Consider the following 22446-nt stretch of genomic DNA (forward strand, 5'->3'; position numbering starts at 1 on the left):
ATTTGGCCTGTTGGTAATGAGAAATTTCAAGAAGTATATAGCGTTTATTAACATAATAAGTTTTTACAAATTACGTGGTTTCACAACAAACTTATAAATCATTTATGGATTGTTCGAGTTGAACTATAGACTCCTTCGCGACGAGTCCTATTTGTCCCTCGGACGTCTCCGATGGCTCTAAGCTTAATATCGCAGCCGCCTCTTTTAGGATATTCGCCGCTTCTATCATTTTGGACTTCAGTCCGGCCTCGTCAATGACACCGGCATTCCACTGACCTTTCGCCAAGAATAGTAACGGTGCGTGTAACTCGTATAACGTCATACCTGTCAAAAGGTAAGGCACTAAAAGTTATTCACACATCTTTTCTCTAATTGAAAACGTATTTAAAAAGCCTTAAATATACCTCTTACACGACTGTACCCCGGCTCCACAACGTTCAATACTTGAAGCAATAAGCGGCACATATCGACTTTGTGTTCTAATACAACATCCGGCAAATCATCCAACAAATACTCGTCAACCCGACCGTACATTTGGCTCAATGAATGCCTAAGAATTAATATTATATCTTGCAATTTAGGAGTTTTTAACAATATTTTAATTCTTAATTTAATTTTTACTTTAATTTATTGCGTACGATTAAGAGGATTACAATATAAGATTACGAATAAAAGTACAAATATGTATAGTATATAAAAAATAATGTGTGTATACGCAAACTGGCGAGGCAACAGCTTAACAGCTGCTGTGAAATTTCCCAGAATAATAGAAGCAGAGGTATAGCAAACGAAATTAAATATAAACTCAAAAATAACAATAATAATTGAATTGTGTATACGTCGTAAGCGTGGCGGAAAAAGAAATGCACGCTGCATGGAGTGTGCAGCGGAAAGAATCAATCGGCCAACAGTGAACGGGCAATCAGGAGCAGTTTGACTGATAAAGCCAGTCACCGCATCGCGGAAAGAGGACAAAGAGGAAGATGCTCTTATGGACGAAGGTAGGACATTGATATTTTGCAGTGTAGGAAAAGGATGCACGAAGTTTGGCGGAATGAAATTTTTTTTTGTTTCTACAAATTCCTTCGTTCCATCACTACATTTCATGTCTATTTCAATTCTGCAGTGAAAGGATTTTCAATTGTGTTCAGTCAATTCGGAGATATTCATATAACTGTAATATCAGTAATTTTGACCTGCCAGCATCGCCTTAAAGACCGACATTTTTAGCGTTGGGAGTTAGCGTTTATAGCAATTGCTAAAATTTAAGCAATTTGTCAATAATATAATATTAAAATAATTTGAAGGACTTAGGCTCGTAAGAATCAAATATATGTATATTATATACTAAAGTATTAATGCCTATCGAGCCGACACAGATGTTGGTGCGTATTAATTTTTTGCAATATCCAATCACACGTAAACTGCGCTCCGTATATTCGTAGGTCTTGAAACACAGTTTATTACATGAGGCCGGAATCCACTTGTAACAATTAAATTGATTAGCAATTTAATCTCTTTGATATTAATATGCATCTATAAGAATCCCCTCCGTCCAAATCAGTAAAGAAATTTATTGCAAAAAATATCACCTTAGCTGAATATCTCCCTACTTGCCGGGTCCTAATCATTCGACCACCATGTGGTGATATTCTTCCCAATAATCTTTACAGATTTGAGAGGAGGGGATTCTTATAAATGCATGTTAGCATCAAAAAGATATATTAAATTGCTAGTCAATTTAATATATCTGTTAATATAATTGTTAATTTAATTGTTACAAGTGGATTCCGGTGTGCCTTTTATAATAAACTGTGTTTCAAGTCCGACGAATATGCGGCGCGCAGTTTGCGTGTGATTGGATAATGTAAAAAATTAATACACACCAACATCGATTCGTGTCGGCTTGATAGGTATTACTTCGATTCGGTGTACATATATTAAATATAATATTAATTTTATGATTATTAGACCAATGTTTTTTTAGACATTATTTTATCTGTATTACATCTTGCTAATAGTTAATTTTATTTAAAACTGCATTTTTTATAGTTATCATCCGTATTTGATTATCCAGAGAGACGATAACACTATAAGAAAAAAATTTTGCGGCAATGTTATATTGTAGCATTATAAATATTCGTACTTATTTATAAAGCATTTATATAATAAAAATCATGATTTTAATAATGTACTATTCAAATATTTATATTAATAATCGAAAATTTTCTCGATCATGATTTTAATAATGTATTATTCAAATATTTATATATTAATAATCGAAAAATCAATAACATTGACACTCGTGTAATTACCTCCGGGTCCCCCGGACCCTTTAATCGGCACGAAAATTTACCAAGGCCCCCCAGGGTTAATGCCGTTGACGGTCTTTAAGGGTCAGGCATATAAAATGCAGAAGGATGCATCCAGGAATGCAATCGCTCACTAAGCGCTTAGTGAGTTCTTGTATCTGATTGGTATATTTCTCTAGATTTAAAACTATATAGACCAAACCAGATGCAAGAACTCACTGAGCGTTCCTGGATACACCCTCTGTGCTCCAGGCCGACCTGGCCTGACAGTATCTCATCGGTGTCCACTGTCGAAGGTGTCACATTTCAGATTTAGAGTTTACAGAAAGTTCGTTATACCGTTTTGCCGTTGCGATGGCAGAAAAAAACCGGATGACGCGGAATTAGACGTGTTAAATGAACAGGTGAGGAGCTTGCGTAAAAAGCTAGCAAAATTAAAAAAGAACCGTGACAGAGAATCAAGCCACGAAAGCAAGTCATGGTCTCTGCGACGCAATCAACGGAGGACGACACGGAAAACGGTAAGTTCAAACGAGATCGGTACGAGACGCACTACCCAGAAATAATTTTGCTTTTTCCAATCCAAGTGCGCAGTAATTTTTATTTCATAGTTCGTCAAGCTTTAAACTATATGAGGCAGGGAAGTGCGGGATTGATGGGAAAAGAAAAAATGGGTACCTTTAAAACTTGTGGTGCCATGTGGACATTGGGAAAACGGTACTACATATATGTTATACATAATCGCCTCGAACGAGACCTTTCATATAATTACGATCGAACATCTCTCTCTCTCGCTGAGATCGTTTGATCGCTCAATTAAACCCAATAAGATATAAAGTTGACTTTGCCGAATTTAATCAATTTTCATTGTCATTTTCATTTTAATCAATTTGTCATTGTGAGAATTATTTATTATCTGGCAACTATATTTCGTACCTTAACATTGAAAGAAAGGCATGACGAGGATGTAAAACTGATTGGTACTTTTTCATAACGGTCTCCCTTTCGTGAATCGCATCGGCTCCGTTGGCTCCGCTGATTGCTTCAGCGGCGTCTACTTCCGCTTGAATAATCCGAAAAACTTTTCGCACTGCGTGACCGCTGGTAGAAAAATCGCAATGCGTACATTTCCACGTACTTCCCGAGTCTGAAAAATATTGTTGATGAAGCAGATCATTATTTTACGTCTTTTCTTTTCTGCTATTTAACATCTTATTTCTCAAATGTTAAAGAGTTGAAACTTCTGTCAATGTCGTAATATAAATAACACCGCCAAATATTGAAACCGATATAAATTCAATTTCTGACATTGAAAAAACTTTATGATGATTCTTACATTTTGTTTATTCGCGAATATACATAAGTATCGTCATTATCCGATTATAATGTCTAAAACTAAACACATACCGATTTCAATCTTTGATTTCTATATAATTTAAAGAAAATAAGAAATAAAAACATTATATATATATATACATATATATATATATATATATATATATAATAGGCATTATATCGATACCTAAAGAATCCAGCGGCAAAACAATTCCGTTGTCGCATTTGTTGCACTTGAGCGAGGACATGTGAGTGCCCAGTTCCGTAGGATCTGAACATCGCGGACACGCGCACACGAAGTACTTGCCCTCGAGCAGATGCTCTCGCCGTAGCATCGTCGGAAGTAACGAGTGCGTGTAACTCGCGTAAAGTTCACCGCCCGCAGGAACCTTAAGCGTGGTACGCAGCCGTATCCTGTAGACGTAAGAACCGCGTGCATAATTGCTGTACTCGCATTTAATACGGGGCGGTATCTTCATCAGCATAATAAAACCGCGTGAGATTTCCTGGAGGATCGCGCGCAACGCGCGAATTAATTGAGGAAGGAGCGTGTAGCAAGAGTAAACTATAAGTAAAATGAAGATCGCTGCTACTTAAAATACACTGCTCAGACCTTTTGCCGGTAGTAGCTGGTTTTATGTATCAATTACAATTGCGTTTCCATTTTGTTATGTTTATAGAAATATATAAGCAACACAGTTGCTAATTGCTGTACCTGTAGTCAACTGGCGAGATGCTGTGAGACGTGTTCGAGACGCACGAGTGATTTATCATAGCGACTGTCGGATAGAGGCCACGTGCGCCGAACCCCTTCGCCGTCCGCACTTCGAACGTATTAATCTCCAGGATACCGCATATCATTTGTATGCACTCCTCCGAGAACCTGCGTCCGAAATATTTTTGTTTTGAAAAACACCAGTTCGATGTCGAAGGAATTAGTAAAGTGCCGCGATATATAACATACCTGTCGAGTTTGAGCCGTTTTCTCAAATAATCCACGATATTGACGTGATCCGACTTCCACTGACTCTTTTGACACCTTATCTTATTATGCGATTCCATGTCCTTCACCTCCCTGTTCCACCTCTCGACGTTTCTCTCCGACTCCAACAATAGTCTCAACGGCGTTATGCATTCTAATTGCGGAACACCGTTTTCGCTGTTCCCATCCAGGGCGGCGTCTACGTTGAACTTCTCGTTCGCCTGTGCAAACACCTGTCGAAAGAAATTAGATCTTTAGATATGCAAAGCGCAATATCGAACATCCGCAGGAAAGAAAAAACAGCCCATTGCTATCTATATTTTTTTTATAGATTTAAATGCTGAAGATTGCAAAAAGCTTTCCTTAACTTTTCAAAAGGCACTTCACTAATTAGAAAGGCAGATTTATAAGGTCACAGTTTTTCGCAGGATTTAAGACGTTTTGGAGAAAAGCTGTTGCAGAATTGAAGATTGTTGATCTCACTCACTTGGCACTCGTAATCTTTATGTTGCGGAGCATTCTCGCACTCCTGACCGCAGACGGGCCATCCGCACTTAGAGCAAAGCGATTTGTCATCCGGTTCAGGGGGCCAAGGTATATAGCAGGAGAGACACAACGGATAAGTGCATGCCTTCGGTCCGATGATAAAAGGCATTTCTGTGATGATTTCTTCACCAGCCTGTAATTCTTTACTCGTGACCATGTATCTATAGGAGCAGCAAACGCAATTCTTCTGAATAAACGTTCAATCAGAACACGTGTGAAAAATAATTATAGGTCAAAATAATTATAGCCAGAAAATATATTTATTTCTTTCCAAGAACATTCGATTTCCAAAAAATTTCCAAGAAATCAAATGTTCTTGGAAAGAAATAAATGTGTTTTCTGCGCGATTGAAACACCTTTCCAAGATCGTCCGATCATTCGATTAGACTTTTTTTTTATCCTTAATCTTTGACAAAGATATATTTTGTATCAGATTTAGACGATTTATCAATTTTGTATTACCGCGGTATATTCATGCAAATGTTTTAATTTACTCCGTACGACTTAATGCACCATGCAGTCTCTCATTAAGAGAATATACTTCCTGTCTGGCATTATTATAGACTTCCGATTCCATATTTTACCTTAGATTTGAACAATATATCAACTCTACCCTTTCTTTTTTTTTTCTTACCTGCCAACCTGTTCATTCTGCAGTACTTCGTATGACCGCGATGCGGATGCGTCATTTTTCTGAAACATTAAAAAAATATAAAAATTCGTGTGTCGTTAGAACTATAAAAACTATAAGATTATGTCGCAAATTGTAAAATTAAAGTTTCAATTTTTACATCTGTCATAAAGAGATCGATCTCAGCAGTTAATTAATAAAATTAGTTCACAAAATTATTTGTGGTATAAAATATCTACAGAATTCCTCATTCCTTTAATCTTTCTTTCCACGTATCAATAAAAAAAGAAATAAAGCACAATACAGGTGTCATTTGATTTTAAATTTATACAAATTAATCGGTTTGATCTAATAAGTTTGTAAAGACATACCGATTCTTGCGACATCTCGGTCGAGAATTAAGCCGCTGAGAAGTAAGTTCCCTCGTCAATAAAACGCTGATACCGCATCGATTGAAGGCCTGTGCTTGAACTGAGCCGAAGATCGTGTTTGCCGCAAGCTTTATATATATTCCCGGCTTATTAAAAATATCGCGCTCAAGCTCTGCCAGTGGTACAATTTAGTTTGGCGTGTAGCAAGATTTGTGCCGCCTTCGGACGCGACGCATTGCGATCAGAAACGTCGCGACCACGCGGCTAATGTATTTTTGGGACTGCAAACGTACAGACGGGATCCAAAAGCTTCCATCGTTTTCCGCACGCCCGCAACTGTGCACCGCGAGTACGATCTTTTCTCGTATACGTAAATCGATTATCGTAACTCCTCATTACTGCTTTTCAATAATCTGCCACCAAATTACGATTATCTATATTGAATTTCATAACTGTGGAGAACAAAGTTAAAATCATATAATAATTAACTGATTGCAGAAAAATAAAAGTATATATATGTAAAATTATTTTAAATATTCCTGTGTGTTACATACATATATGTGTGTAAGATTCGAATGTATGGATCAATCCAACCTGTTTAGAAGCTCAGAATCTGATGATATGAGTTCGACCAAATTTTCAATTAATTTGTGAAATATGATTATCAACGTGAACAAAAGTAATTATATCAATTTTGTGTCCAACACATAAGAGGGAAGATCGATACCTAAAGGATTGATGTAGGATGATGATTAGAGCGACGAATTATATATTTAATTGTATTTATTACAATTACAATTAATTAAATTCAAACTTATATTTGTCGATTAGAATTGTAGAAATTTTTCTGCAAGCAACGAATTAAATCCGAGTTTCGATCGCCCTGTACGCGCAATTAAATTTGAACAGTAATTCGAACCTGACTTCAGATCGAAATCGAGCTCGAGTTGTTCACGTGCGACGAATTCGAACGTTCTCGCTCGAATTCGCCTGAACGGCCAATAAGTGTTTGACGAGATCCCGACAGAACGGTACTCCCGAGTCCCGTGACTTGAACGTTCCCAGGTTCGGTCGCCGCGATTCGGATCCAAAACGCCGCGGGACGCGCGCCGCGGAAACCGACGGAACGCCACCGTGTCGCGTCGCGCAGAAATAGGCCCGGGCGCTTTTTCTCTCGCGCAACGTCGCGGCGCGCATGCGCGCCCACCGTCCGCGGACTCTTTCTCTCCGGTCTCTCTCCGCTCTCTCTCTGTCTCGTCTCCCGCGACGTTGCGCGACGTTACATCTGCGAAAGAGAGTTGCGCATTTTTCCGTCTCGTGTCCACGAAGACTGTAAGTATATCATCGCCGCGGAATTTGGACCCCGCAACGGAAGCTCCGTCAGGGAGCCTCGGGGCAGTTCGCAAGACCGACCGAATATCGGGTTGTTGAGCGCGAGAGACGAAGCGAGAAACGGTTCCTCGGTCTCGCTTCGGGAAACCGGCACCTCGAGGGGGATCGCGATCGCAATGTCGTCTGCCGTGTGGCCTCGCACGGCGCGCATCTCTCGGCCGAACGCCGAACGGGATCGGATTTTTCGGAAAGGACTCGCGTCGTCGGACGAGCAGAGGCTGGCCTCCTGACGTGCGGCGACACTTCTATGTTAGAATACCGAACGATCGCGGCATCATCGGTTGGTCGAGCTTATGTAATACTCGCGAGACAGGTCAATACTATTCCGTTCGTACGTGCACTGCGACTCGCACCTCGTGATAACGGATCCACCGAGGTGGATCTGTTTGCGTTAGGCTCTCGGTGACAGTGACTTTCAGTTTCTCTCTTTTTTTTTTTTTTTTAACGAAAAGCCAGAAAGAGCCTGTAGCTTTCATCGGTTTCGCGCGGACGTGGCATGCTCCAAGAACACCTCCGCGCGTATAAACGTTTTGCTTTCGTTCCTTGAATGGATTAATGCACATGTATATACTTGTATTTGTCATATAGAATGGAATACATTGTTGGCATATGATCTCAAATTAAATTTAGTTCGTTTTTATATTATAGTCGCCTGTATTGACTCTCTGTCTTTTTCCAATCCACCCCCTGGTCCAGATTTACTTGTCAGCGGGGAGCAATAGCGTGCCATTGAATAGATATTTTTACGGCGTTGCAGAAACATGGCTCCTCCAACGTACAACGACCTGGGAAGGAGTGCCCGTGACGTGTTCGGTCAAGGCTACCACTTCGGTCTGTTTAAGCTAGATGTGAAAACCAAGACCACTTCCGACGTAGAGTTCTGCTGCGGCGGTGTGTCCAATCAGGACACGGGAAAGGTGTTCGGTAGCTTGGAAACCAAGTACAAGTTCAAGGAACACGGATTGACATTTAGCGAGAAGTGGAATACGGACAATACCCTTGGGACCGAGGTCACCCTCGCCGACAAGTTGCTCAACGGTCTCACGATTGGTTACAGCTGTACCTTCTCCCCACAAACCGGGTAAGATATTTTGCAAATATCCAAATATTCCAAATGCTCTACGATATGTAGTGATATTTGGATCTTTCATTTTTTTTCTGTTTCGCTATTTGCAGCTCCAAAACTGGAAAACTGAAGACGACTTATAAACATGAAAATGTGTCTGCGAATGCTGACTTTGATCTCAGTCTGTCCGCGGGACCCCTAATTTATGCCTCGGCCGTTGTGGGTTATCAAGGTAAATTTTAATATCAGATACGTCCCTTATACATTAAAGCTTGAAATCAATGTTAAAAATAATAAAATTAATCATCTTATCTCTTTGACAAAATTGTTGATAAAAATTTCAATTTAGATTTCCTTAATCTTCTCTATGTGCCCGTTCCTTTGTCCCAAATACATTTCCTTGTTCCAAATGGAATATTTTATGAATAAAAAAAGTAAGCCTGTCATTCGATAAATGTTAATTGTGTTTATTTGAAAGTATTTAAATTGATATGTTAATGTATTTTTCAGGATGGTTGGGTGGCTATCAGGCATCCTTTGACTCGCAGAGAAACAAACTGACGAGAAATAATTTTGCTCTTGGATTTACTGCTTCTGATTTTACTCTTCATAGCGCCGTGTAAGTATTTAATAACGAAATGTAATACACCATAATTCTCGACTTGATTAACGTGATATTTAATATATTTCTAGGGACAATGGTCGTGAGTTTAATAGCTCCATTTACCATAAAATAAAGCCGGGTTTGGAGGGAGCAATTAACTTGGCATATAATTCCAGTAATAACGTAACGCAGTTTGGTATTGGCGCGAAGTATAATCTCGACAAGGATGCTAGCATTAGAGCCAAAGTGAATTCTAATCTTCAAATAGGTTTGGGATATCAACAGAAACTGCGTGACGGTGAGTTAATGATACAAAACATTTTTGTATTAAAGATTGAAACAAAAGAAGGTATTTTAAGATCTTCGTAAGTGCAAAATGTAACGTGAATCTGTTACAAATAATTTGATTTATAAATTCGAAGATATTTTACACACGTTATGGTACGCACATATAATAGGAAAAAAAAACATGTTTTTCGCGTATTAGCAAAACACTCTATTAATAACTTGTGCTCTAAGAGTCACACTAAAGAGAGAATAAGCTTTTGGCAGAGTGACAACTTCACAATAGCCTATAATTTATGCAATATATAGTTAAGGAATTTAAATTTTCCTACAAAAGCATTTACGTATACTACTAAACTAACGTCGCTAAATAACTGAATATCTGTTTACAGGTGTAACTTTGACGCTTTCTACAAACATCGACGGGAAGAACTTCGGCTCTGGTGGCCACAAGTATGGCGTTGCATTAGACCTTCAGGCTTAAATACGTATTATATATATATAAAAAAAAAAGTAATGCTTATTATGAAAAAGCGAAAAATTTATCCCGTACGAATATAAATATTTCGTGACCTTTGTCATAAAAAAAAAATTGGCGTGACAGTACGTGCTTCAAATAAAGTATTACCTGTAACATGTAGATCGGTTGATCCTTGAATAGACGCCACAAAATATCATTATTTGAGATTAGTTGATGAGCACATTAGTTTATATTATACACTGTTATGACCATGAATCAACAATATTTCTGAACAAAATGAAATCGCATGAAATGAATTACGCATACAAGTTTATACTGTTAGTCGTACTGAAGTTCCACACGCAGTTTTTGTCAGTTCCTGATTAATTGAGATCCTTTCCATAAAAATAATACACTGGAGTAATGTAAAGTGAAGAGAGAGGAAGAAAGAGACAGAAAAGGCAATAGAAAGTCGACATTAATAAAGATATAATAATGTAAAAAAAAGATATTTACAATATGAAAAATTTTGTTTCATTTGCTTTTATGTAATATATACCCATATTATTAAAAATATGTTTATATTCTTTGTATTCACACGCGCAATTTTTCATATATAAATAACATAATTTTGAAACAATGCGAGATATTTTTATGAAAAGTTACATTGTTTTAATCAGATTATATATAACCTTGTAAATCACAAATCTTATCTCTTGCTGGATAGGACCAGATTAGAATGTATGACATGCATATTTTATGCAATCAAATAGTGTTAACAATGTGGTTGATGGTAAATGTATACCAATTTTTCTGTTTGGTATTATTATCATACCATATTAATATAAAAATATGATGCCTTCTCTAATTCAGATAAATAATACGATTATGCATACTTGTATAAATTATAATTAGAAAATATTCATACACCACTCTCTTATTGGAGGTAAGGAACAGATATTTCTATATCTGTTCCTTGTTAAGAAATACTGCCAGTTTGGCTAAATTATGATGTTTGCCTCAGATATTAATCAAAGTATATTCCTTTGTAGAATTTTCATCCGTAATCACGTATACATTAATGATAATGGTCATATATATTTTCAAAAGACATAAGTACTGCATACGTGTATAATTCCACTGCTTTATTTTATATAGGAAATAATAATTGTTTGTGAGATAAAAAGTGACTTTTATTCCCTTCGACAATTATTATCGGATTATGTACGGATTCAGTAAAGAATGTTGTACGAAGTACGAATGTGATTTATTTACAAGAAGAACTTACACATTGTTTTTTTTTCTCATCTACAATGATTTTACCTAAATCGACGGCAAATAAACAATTCTTTTAACATTTCCTTTTAATAAATTTGGATTCACCTGTGTATGATGTGTATGGTGTGATTTTTTTTTAAATTACAAAATTATAGAATTGGTTTTGCAGAGCAGTTAAGAATGCAATATACGATTAACGTATTGAAAACGCGCAATATTAATTACTGTTAATTCTAAAAACAATGCGGTTATATTTTTGGAGCGGAAGATTTTGCGTAAAAATTAACCAAAACATAATGAACGGCGTGCATCGGACGATATTTATGTTTCAACAATGAGCTATATAAATATTTACTATTTTGGCTGGCGGTGTATTGTGTACATATTGTAAATGATTCCTGTATTCCTCATTTGACATTTCTCTGTGTTAAACAAAATCTATATTAATGCACCATCTGATCGTCCATTGCTTTTGCGATCCATTCTGGCTCCGTTTGAGCTATTTTCTCGATTATTTGATTCACTTGATAACACAGGGATTGTATTTGTTTGTCCCATGTCGGTAAGGTCTCACGTGCTGCAAGGAAAAGAAGAACGTTAGCTCCTAATTGTGTATAAAGAGTAATACTAATTAAAGTTAAAGCAACTCACTTTCGAAATGTACTATTGAATCGATTTGATCTATGTATCCGTTCATTCTGCCTTCAGTGATCATCTGGCTAGCAATTTTTTCCGCTTTAGTAGGCGGGATGTCCAGCAACGCGCCCAATTCCTCGAACGAGATGTTGTTGTACAATTTACTAGCGGACAATAAGTTGTGCTCGATAACGGCGCGGTCGAGTATAGTGGAGCCCAATCCGTCGATGGTGCACGCTTTCTGGTGAGGTTGCAACAACGCCTCGAACTCCTGCAGCTCGGAGCGCCGAATGATACGGTCCAAGTACATTTTCTCGAGGATCGAGTAAGCGGGGAGTTGCTGGCAGCGCTCGTCCTTGAACAGTGTAGCCAACATCCGACTTCTCTGCTGTCCTGTAAGAATGTCAATGTGAATACAACGGTCCGAGAAGTGAAACAACGTGTGTTTGGTCAATCGCTTGCCTGCAGAAGCCAATACTGTGCAAATCAATGCATTTCTAAGAGCAGTCATGCGTTCATCTTCATGAATGATGGACCTATATGATAACTCATTGTACCTCTGAGCCGCTTCTATGAACTTTCTTCTATAATCTAGTACTCTTGCATAGCACACTTTGTAATAGATTTGTAATTGTTCATTTTTAGATTCGGCCTATGGAATAAAAAAAAATTAAATTAAATAACTATGGAACAATAAAAAAAACAGAATTAAATAATTAAACATAAGAAGTTTATGATAGAGGAACGACGAAACTACCTGTAAAAGTGACGCTCGATTGATGAACGCTTCAGCCTGCACTGGGTCGTCATCTTCCAAGTATAATCTAGCAATTTTAAGATAAGTCTCGAGTTTGTAATCGATAGTGTATTGTCTGAAATGACAAGAGATAAGTTTTGTTAGTGTCACGTGTGTAAACAGTAGCAGGACTTGACTGTGGTATATGCATATGTTACTTTTGTCCTGTTTCCAGTGGTATGCCAACTAAAACATTTGCAGCTTCTCGCCAGTTCTGATTACGTTCATAAATATCAGCTAAATGTTGCCTTATGCTAGCTACTTGTTCCTCAAAGGAGATCACTCGTGGTTGAACCTGCGTGGTTAAACACAGTATTTATTTTCGTCAGAATAAGACTTCAATATTGAAATTACTCTCATTTTCACTTCATAATCAATCGGAGAATGAGGTTTACCTTGTCCAGTGTATAATGCGACACTGCTTTTGATATCTCATCAGGCAGAAACAGTAAACGGCTACTGACGTCGGTTAGTACTTGTCTCGAAATTACCAGACTCACGTTTTCGTTTACAACTATAATAAAAATTTATTCAAGAGTTATTTCGTTGAACGCTAAAAACAAGCATCGACAAAATATGACATATCAATTATGCATTGTGATGCTAAACTATGATCGGTACTCCAATCTTGTTTCATGTGACGTTGAAGATGATCACATTACATAAATATTTTAATATTAAATCATTTTAAGATAAAACTATGTATTATATCTCTCGAATATAGATATATATTTTACAATCATGATACTTTATCCCCCCGCGCGGCCACCTTTAAACTATTCCAGTAGATTAATTGCAATCCTCTTATTAACCTATATGCGGCGTGATCGTCGCGCAGATCTCACGCAAATGTCTCGGAGGATACATGTGTATATATATATATATAGGTTCCGTTTGACACTTCTGTTCGCATCCGCGAGTGCGAAGTGCCAACGGGATAAAAATAACGTACTTGCTTCGATGAACGTCTTCAGGGCATCGACTAGTTCCTCGCCGGAAGACAACAATATCATGTCCAGGGTTGAGCGGTATCTATAAACAGAGAGAAACAATATGCTCGATGAATGTACAATTGGATCGGGCCACGGTTACGCGCGGCGCACATACTTCTCGGCCTGGTCTTTGTGGGAACCGCCGGAATGCGCCAAATTACTGAGTTGTTGACGCACGGAAGCCACCGTCACCACCATCTTCTCGCCGCGATGATTTCACTTGCCACTGCTGCTGCTGCTGACTTTTGTGTAGAGAGAGACCCGAGAGAAGATGCTTGCGGACATGCTCGCGTTTATTCACTTTATTCAGGAGCACGTTGGTCAGCGCCTCAACGTACACGGAAGTTCCGCGCCGGAACTACGTAGAAGTTGCGACGATATTTTATTTTCGATGGGTAACATGTGCGAGGCGCATACGGCTTTTGGTTCCGTTCCACGCTACGGTCCAAAAAGTGCCGATAATACAAATCTGTATACATATATATATATAATTATGTAGATTTCTTATTTGGCATTTTTGTTTTTTTTTTCGTTTTTTTATTTCTTCAGCTCAATCCAGAAATCTTTTATTTTTAATATAGCTAATAAAAAGTATAACATGCGATTATATTAATTAACTGTTAATAAAAATCGGTTGACAAGTTGGTCGAGATAAAAAAAAGTTAATTTTTGAACTTTGTTTTTACATTTCTAGATTTTGTAATTAAATTAAAGTGGAATATTATACAATTTATTTTATATATAATCATTTTTTAATATTAAAATCAGTATTTTATAAACATCTTTAGATACGTACTATTCTAAAATTTATACACTTTAAAGCAAAAAGTAATTTTAAGTACAAGATACTTTAAATTTTTTTAAATATTTTACATACAGTTTTACATCTTATCTGTTCCACGCTACGGTCCAGAAAGTGATAATACAAACCTGTATATAAATATATATGTAGATTTCTTATTGGCATATATTTTGTGTTTTTTCGTTTTTTTATTTCTCCAACTCAATCCAGAAATCTATTTTTTATTTTTAATAGCTATAAATAAAAAATAACATGATTAATAACTAATAATTATGTTAATAAAAATTGAAAACATCGGTTGATAAGTTGATCGAGATAAAAAAAAAGGTAATTTCTGAACTTTAATGTTTTTACATTTCTAGATTTTGTAATTAAATTAAAATGGAATATTATTCAATTTATTTTATATAATCATTCTTTAATTTTGAAATCATTATATAAACATTAAATAAATCATATTTTATAAACATCGCTTTAGATAAGTATTCTAATTTATATACTTTAAAGCAAAAAGTAATTTTAAATACAAGATACTTTAAATTTTTTAAAATACATTTTACATCTTATCTGTTCTTCCTACAAAGACAATAATATAAAAAAGTAGCATCAAGTGGGAATAAAAAAATATGCATAAAATTTAATATTTTTGTATTATCTTTTTTAATATTTTTTTTTAAATTATGGCAATCAAGATCCTATCATTCGTTGGCATACAAAATAGTACGTATAACAATTTTCACGCGTATCATATATACCTTAATTAGTAAAATACCTGATTATTAAATAATCACAGATTATAAACAGATTTGAGTTTGCGCTTAAAGTTCTCGTATCTTTATATTCATATTTCACATTTTCTTATTAAAATTTAATTCAACGTTTCATATGTGTTATATTCGAGTCATATTTTGTGTCGATGCCGAGACCTTAACATTCCTTCTTATTTTCCGATCAGCTGTCTCGAACTAAAGTAAACATACGTCATTATTTCCCCTTCTCACCCTTATACCGGCGACTTCTCATTTCAATGTACATGATCGTCAACGATTTCCGCCAGTAGTCTCGAATAAACTTTCAAATAAATCACTCGTCTCTAGTTATAGAGTTCTATAGCTTTCAGCGCCAGTTAGAATTACATCTATATGCTACAATTCTCTCCGGGTTGACAAAATGTTCTCGAGGATGTTGCAAAGGCCATTAATCGTTACGATTAAAAAAAGGTAACTGTGACAATGTGACATTGAATCATTCACGAAACGAAGCTATAGAATAGTGTATTTTTCTAATGTCCTGCATATATATTTCTAACAATATAGATCAACTTTAACTTATCCATCATCTTTTTCTGATGTCTGTTCCACCAATATATGTAAATTAGTTTTAATCTCGGTTTTGAACTTACTTTTTATCTATTTCCAGAATGTCTAAGAATAACAAAAAAATAAAAATTTAAAGATTGAAGTAAATTAAATTGTGATTAAAGTCACTCAGTTCAGAGTGAAGCCATTACACGTTGGAGTTGGAGTTAAGTCCATTTCTTTCAATGTAAATTAATTTTAATCTTTGACTCCAACTCCAACTCCAACGTGTAAAGGCTTCACTCTGAACTGAGTAACTTTAATCACAATTTAATTTACTTCAATCTTTAAATTTTTATTTTTTTGTATCTACTTTGTTTTGTTTGTATCTAATTTTCTTCTTTTATATCCATTCCTGCTAATGTAGATTAACTTTAATCTTTGTTTAATTTATTTTCCTGGATGGATTAAAATGGTCCACCCAGTATATATATATATATATACTTTGCTTATTTTGTTTGTTTCAGCTCAACCCGCTCGCAATATCTCGACGTCTGGCAAAGATGTAACTCCTCTCAAAGAATACCTGATCTTAATTTGAAGCAAAAACAAAAGAAATTTATTACATCATTTCCACCGTTGACAAAACCCATCCCGAATTTGCCTAGAGCCGTTTACTCGACTGCAAAAGAGGATCAAACGACGCAGATTACAGTTCTATCAAATGGTTAATACCCACATAGCAACAAAATCTGAATCTTGATGAGAACAGCCTTCTAAACCTATTAGCCTGAAAGTCGCGTCCGAAAATAGATTTGGACAAATTTGTACCATAGGTGGTAAGTTGAGCGTAATTTCGATATTGTATCAACTTGATGTATCAACTTGTACTAAATTTGTATACAGAATATTAATTATATTATTATCTTAATTTTCAGTCCTTATTGACTCGGGTCCGCGATATGAAGTGGCATATCCCAAAGGCATTTCGCACTTCCTTGAAAAGTTAGCATTTAATGTAAGATTTTCATCAAGTATTACAGTTAATCTTAGCAAGCGTAATTAAGCAAGTGTTAAACATTGTTGATCTCTAATTTGTACTTATAATTGGTACAATCTTTTCCAATCATTTTAAATCTATTGATTGATATTCCATATCTTACAATTAATGGTCTTTCTTAATATTCCTATACATATGTCCTATAAATTTGTACAAAACTATTCTACTTGTTACAGTCTTCAAACACATTTGACAGCAAGACTAAGATAATGGTGGCGCTAGAAAAATATGGCGGTATATGCGAATGCAACTGTCAAGTGTCTCGCGACACATTTGTCTATGCAGTATCGGCGGAACGTCGCGGGTTGGATAGAGTAACACAAATTCTAGGTGACGTTGTGTTAAAGCCCCAAATTACGGAGGAGGAGGTGTGTATAATGTATAATATTTTATAAGAAAGCATTGTTGTATATTCTATTATTTAATTAAATTACTTGTCATTAATAACAAATATCAAACTATAAAGCTCTTGTACAGCATATTTGTATGTGTGTAGAGTAGTATATATATATATACAGGGTGTGTGTGTGTGTGTGTATATATATCTATATATATGTATATATATATATATATGTGTACATATATACATATATATATATATACATATACATATATATATATATTTTATATAATTAAATCGTTTCCAGGTACGAATTGCCAGACAAATAATATATTCTGAATTGGAATCTTTATATAGGCCAGAACAAGAGATATTGATGGACATGATTCATTCTGTGAGGTCAAAAGAATCGTTCTAGGTATATCCTAGATAGCAGAATTACAAATGTATTTTTTTTATTGTAAAGGAAAAAGGATATAATTATATATGGATCTGTTATTGATAGGCTGCGTATGGACACAATACATTAGGTTTTCCTAATATTTGTCCCAAAAAGAATATTGAAAAAATCGATAGGAAAATTTTACATACATATCTCAAGCATCATTATGTACCGAGTAGAATGGTAGTTGCTGGAGTTGGTGTTGAACATGATGACCTGGTCCACGCCGTTACTAAGTAAGAGTCATAAATTTTCTATAGATGGCATTAGATTATTTTAATATATGATATATTAATATATTACACAATTTTTTTTTAAACTTTTTATTCATATAATAATAATCTTTATATAGATATTTTGTAGATCAAAAATCTATCTGGGAGGAACAACCTGATCTTATTCTGCCAAATGCAAATACTGTTGATATGTCCATTGCACAATATACTGGAGGATGTGTTTTGGTATGATTATCTATATAAAGTGCATACTAAAATTATTTTACTTTTATGGGAAAGCTAAGGGAGATGAAGAATTTGTTTATACGTATTTAATAGGAAGAATACAAAGCGCCAATTTGCACCAGTGGCTTGCCTGAATTATCACATATTGTAATAGGTTTAGAAGGCTGTTCTCATCAAGATTCAGATTTTGTTGCTATGTGGGTATTAACCATGATGATGGGAAGTGGCGGCAGTTTTAGCGCTGACAGTCCTGGAATAGGCATGTACACGCGTTTGTACACCAATGTGGTGAATAAGTAAGATATGTTTATATCTGCTCTGAGACTTTTAATGAGAACATTACATCAAGAAAGTTTTTTTACAGATATGGGTTATACAGTGCAACTGCATGCAATTTTGGTTATGCAGATACTGGACTATTTTTTATTCACGCCTCGTGCGCATCGTTTCAAGTGAAGGATATGGTGGAAGTAATTGTGCATGAGATGATCACCATGACAAAAGAAATTTCGGATAGTGAATTAGCGGTATGGTATTGCCTTACATTTCCGAATCAGTTAATGATATATCAATCATATACATGAAAAGAATTCTTTTTTATTCTTTTATCTTTCGTACAGAGAGCGAAGAAACAATTGCAGTCGATGCTACTTATGAAACTGGAACATCGGTTTGTTGTATTTGAGGACATTGGCAGACATATCCTAGCGACTGGCTTCAGAAAACGGCCAGAATATTTCATACAAGCCATTGGTAAGTGTTGCAAAGCTCTTTGTAATTTAATGAAATTCCGGCTCTTCAATAACACTCACAAAAAAAATTATGCTTACAGATAAAATATCTAAGGATGACATCAACCGAGTAGCGCGACGTTTATTGAAATCGCCACCTTGTTTAGCGGTTTTGTCACGCGGCGAAGAGAAGGCTTCCTGGGAAAACATTCAAAACAGTCTTTTTGCTTTGCTTGATGCGCTGCAAGGCCGGTTCTCGTTTCTTTTTCGTAAAATCATGCATAAAATATTCTAACAGTTTTCTCATTCTAAATAAATGTCACTTATTCGCAGTTATACATTAATAAAACACCAAACGTTCGATTTCACATCAAATTGAACCTTGAAAATACGAGATTGATTCATTATATTTTCATTATTAAACAAAATTTCGAAATAGCCAAATTTTTCATACATTTTTAAGAGGATGTTATAAAAAATGTAATATTAGGAAAAATAGTGTTGACGTCCAAAATTTAAAATAATATATACATAATATGCAAAATGTTCCTTATATGTTATCTAGATTTTGTATATTTGGTATATGATGAAATTAATAAATTAGAAATACACGAAAATAATTTGTTCATCATTCAACAGCACGAGAAAAAGTAAAAGTTATGTCGTTAACCAGAAGCGTAATGCAAGATAAACAAAACTGATCTCGCGCGAATATTACGCGCCATGTTCAATAATGAATCTTGTGACGAAATCAGATGCGTGTAAAAATGATTATATATATATATATACCATATATATATATATATATATATATATATATATATATATATATAAATCCGACTGTAGAAAATGCAAGTAAAACGAACTAATTACACGGCTGTGATGTCCATTTCTAGCAACGCAATTTAAATTTTAATCTTGATTTAACTTACTCTTATTTTTTTCTGAGAATTATAGGATTAGAAAAGAATAAAAAGTAAATTGAAAGTAAGTTTAAATCGCGAGATCAAAGTTAATCTACATTGGGTATAGATAGATATGAATGGAATTTAAAATGATTTCCGGCGGGAGAGAGATCGTGAGGTAATTTAACGTTATATATATAAGACGAAAGAGATGAAGAGAGGAAAAGAACAAGAGCATATCTGATTGCGCACGACCATATATTTTGTTACGTTTTCTTCGAATCATATGATTCGAATGAAACTTCATCATGATACGCTGCATACATAGCGTGTTGGTGATTCATTAGATTTATTCCATATTGCTTGAAATACAGGGTCCATTATGAAAGTAATGAGCATTAATCTGGGAAAAATAGATTTATTTATATTAATTATATTTTAAAAAATTTTGAGCATTTGTACAAGTACGATCAATAAATCTATTTTTCCCAGACTAATGCTCATTACTTTCATAATGGACCCTGTATATATATATTTTTTTTTTAATTGCAAAAATGTTAGATTTCAAGCAATATGGAATAAATCTAATGAATCACCAATAACACGCGATGTATGCAGCGTATCATGTTTCATTCGAACCATGATTCGAAGAAAATGTAACAAAATATATACTATACATATATGTATAGTTGGAGAGAGTGAGAGAGAGAAAGCGAAGATTCCGAATTCGGAGTAGTTACTTCGCGAAAAAATTATTTTCTTTCCTTTCATTTTTTGAAACTTTATGAAATTATATTTAAGTTAAATATTTTATTAATGTATAGCAATATAGATATGTTGGTATTCATGTCATTAAGTCGGCTGCATACGCAAAGAATAATTATATAAACTCATAATTATTTATCAGTAATTTGTATTATTTATTTCATAAAAACATCGATATTTCCAAATATTTTTTCGTATTCCCTATTCTATTTCGATAAGACATAGTACTGCTTACTTCCGTGAGACAAAGTCCACGGCTCTCTTCCGCCTACTAACATAGAGAATCCAGAGTACGTTAAACCGCCGTAAAGACCAAGATAAGAGTTAAAGCTGGGCCTTATATTTCTTACGGCTTTCAATTCCTTATAGATCCAACTATTTTTTATTTTATCTGTATACGTTTTCGGCTCTAAGCCTTTCGTCCGTGAGGTATTACTTTCTGCATCTATAATCGCCTCAATAACGCTTTCTGCAGCTAATATGCCACTTTTTATAGCATAATTAATTCCGTTCATTTTGAGCACGTTTACAAAACTTGCCATATTTCCAATAAGACAACCACCAGGGAAATGAAGTTTTGGAATAGATTGAAATCCACCTTGTACCACCTTCACCATTTCAGAGACTACTCTGAAAATTACGAAAAACAAACATAGATAGTACAAAATAATGCAATTAAAATTTCGTATTATATATATGTATAAAGATACCAACATTTTCCCTCCTTCAAATGTTGGTTCAATACTAGGATGTTCTTGCAAAGTCTCAATGTCATTGCGCCCATAAAGATTACCGTATGCATGGTTGAAACCTATCACTACTAAAGGTCTTTCTTCATTCAAATGGTAAAGAAATGATCCACCATATATAACTCTATGAAGTGGCCAACCAATTGTACGCTCCATTGTTCCAGGTCGATGCTTGCTTGGCTCTATCTCCCAAATCTTACAAAAGATATTTCATTTTAAAATATAAAATATTTTATATTTGTTTAATTTTAATTTTTTTTAGATATAACAATATAATTACTTGTCTCAATTCAAGACCGTATTCATGTGGCTCACAATCTTTCCTAAGATTAAATTTCGGCCGTAACTTATCCTCCAAACAATGGAAGTAACCAGAACCTTCCGCAAATATAGTACATGTCGCATAAAGCTCCCTATGTTTACCAAAATTTTTGTTTGAGTATATCATATCTGGATCAAAACATGGTGACAAATCCCTATCATATGTAATCACTCCTTTAACAGATCTATCCTCATGATATAAAATATCAATCACTTCGTTTTTAGGATATATCTCGACACCAGCGGCTTCTGCTTGCTCGCTAAGCCACTTCACCATGTTGCTTAATCTATACAGACATACCAATTTTTATAATTAAAACAAATGTACTATTTAGCCTTTATTCATATTCACAAATTTGATGACCGCATTAAATTTCTACTTACCTTACTATGTAATTTCCATGGTGACACATTCCCTTGGAAATAGGTATAGATATTCTCCTCTTTTTCGTGAGAAATGCAAATTTATCCTCTGTAACAGGAGTATTTAATGGCGCACCTAATTCTTTCCAATTTGGAAAGAGCTCATTCAAAACAATTGGATCCAGACAAGCACCACTGTAGACAAGGCCACCTATTGCACACTCATTTTCAACAAGGGTAACCCTGAGTTCCTTACTATGTTTCTCAGCCAGTCTACGGGCCTGAATAGCTGCCGATAATCCCGCTGGACCACCACCGACAATTAGAATGTCGGTTTCGTGTACGTATTTCTCCATCATCTTAACATCTGGATAAAAAAAAACATTTTCATTGCATTAATCGTATTATTTTGTTGAATAGGAAACATTGAAGGAAATACCTTTCGATCTTGATGTAATCTGAGAAAATTTGGCCTCCGAGTAAGTCCTCTGGAAAATCTTTCGTAGCCTCTGTACTGCTAAAA

The 22446-nt window shown here is 35.2% G+C and overlaps 5 protein-coding genes across 9 annotated transcripts in view; 2 read left to right on the plus strand and 3 right to left on the minus strand.

Moving 5' to 3' along the window:
• Positions 1-24: 24 nt before the first annotated feature.
• Positions 25-6482, minus strand: LOC105459253 (protein msta). The gene is made up of 9 exons (XM_011705127.1): positions 6178-6482; positions 5810-5868; positions 5117-5336; positions 4612-4862; positions 4363-4530; positions 3835-4061; positions 3249-3459; positions 405-550; positions 25-324 (listed from the first exon to the last, which is right to left on the minus strand). The coding sequence occupies exons 1-9, from the start codon at positions 6190-6192 to the stop codon at positions 92-94; spliced, it is 1530 nt and encodes a 509-aa protein (XP_011703429.1). The 5' UTR covers positions 6193-6482; the 3' UTR covers positions 25-91.
• A 909-nt stretch (positions 6483-7391) lies between these two features.
• On the plus strand, positions 7392-10310 carry LOC105459254 (voltage-dependent anion-selective channel-like). Of its 3 annotated transcripts, none has more exons than XM_011705128.1 (6): positions 7392-7509; positions 8327-8650; positions 8746-8867; positions 9146-9254; positions 9329-9537; positions 9917-10310. In XM_011705128.1, the coding sequence occupies exons 2-6, from the start codon at positions 8331-8333 to the stop codon at positions 10006-10008; spliced, it is 852 nt and encodes a 283-aa protein (XP_011703430.1). In that variant the 5' UTR covers positions 7392-7509; positions 8327-8330; the 3' UTR covers positions 10009-10310. The 3 variants fall into 3 exon arrangements, with proteins under 3 accessions (XP_011703430.1, XP_011703432.1, XP_011703431.1); XM_011705130.1 differs by lacking the exon at positions 7392-7509 and adding an exon at positions 7754-7849; XM_011705129.1 differs by lacking the exon at positions 7392-7509 and adding an exon at positions 8110-8132.
• Positions 10311-11232: 922 nt separating this feature from the next.
• LOC105459255 (COP9 signalosome complex subunit 4) lies at positions 11233-14038 on the minus strand. Its single transcript, XM_011705131.1, has 8 exons — positions 13802-14038; positions 13647-13726; positions 13090-13208; positions 12853-12989; positions 12656-12770; positions 12361-12550; positions 11914-12291; positions 11233-11839 (listed from the first exon to the last, which is right to left on the minus strand). The coding sequence occupies exons 1-8, from the start codon at positions 13882-13884 to the stop codon at positions 11706-11708; spliced, it is 1236 nt and encodes a 411-aa protein (XP_011703433.1). The 5' UTR covers positions 13885-14038; the 3' UTR covers positions 11233-11705.
• Positions 14039-15500: 1462 nt separating this feature from the next.
• Positions 15501-19437, plus strand: LOC105459256 (mitochondrial-processing peptidase subunit alpha-like). The gene is made up of 12 exons (XM_011705132.1): positions 15501-15708; positions 16314-16514; positions 16576-16625; positions 16725-16804; positions 17023-17214; positions 17494-17580; positions 17692-17864; positions 17981-18089; positions 18183-18385; positions 18454-18616; positions 18710-18842; positions 18922-19437. Exons 1-12 carry the CDS (start codon positions 15659-15661, stop codon positions 19113-19115), a joined length of 1635 nt encoding a protein of 544 aa, XP_011703434.1. The 5' UTR covers positions 15501-15658; the 3' UTR covers positions 19116-19437.
• A 1184-nt stretch (positions 19438-20621) lies between these two features.
• LOC105459258 (electron transfer flavoprotein-ubiquinone oxidoreductase, mitochondrial-like) overlaps positions 20622-22446 on the minus strand; it is a 2158-nt gene continuing 333 nt past the window's right edge. For 2 of the 3 annotated variants that reach the window (XM_011705135.1, XM_011705133.1), the window contains exons 3-7: positions 22363-22440; positions 21945-22290; positions 21520-21847; positions 21205-21434; positions 20622-21120 (exon numbers count right to left, since the gene is read on the minus strand). In XM_011705135.1, the coding sequence (XP_011703437.1) occupies positions 20697-21120; positions 21205-21434; positions 21520-21847; positions 21945-22290; positions 22363-22440 (1406 nt within the window). In that variant the 3' untranslated portion in view covers positions 20622-20696. The remainder of the gene's footprint in view (positions 21121-21204; positions 21435-21519; positions 21848-21944; positions 22291-22362; positions 22441-22446) is intronic. The other variant, XM_011705134.1, reaches the window with a different exon arrangement.

The sequence above is a fragment of the Wasmannia auropunctata genome, unplaced genomic scaffold, assembly GCF_000956235.1.
Source record: "Wasmannia auropunctata unplaced genomic scaffold, wasmannia.A_1.0 LD334199.1, whole genome shotgun sequence".
Lineage (NCBI taxonomy): Eukaryota > Metazoa > Arthropoda > Insecta > Hymenoptera > Formicidae > Wasmannia > Wasmannia auropunctata.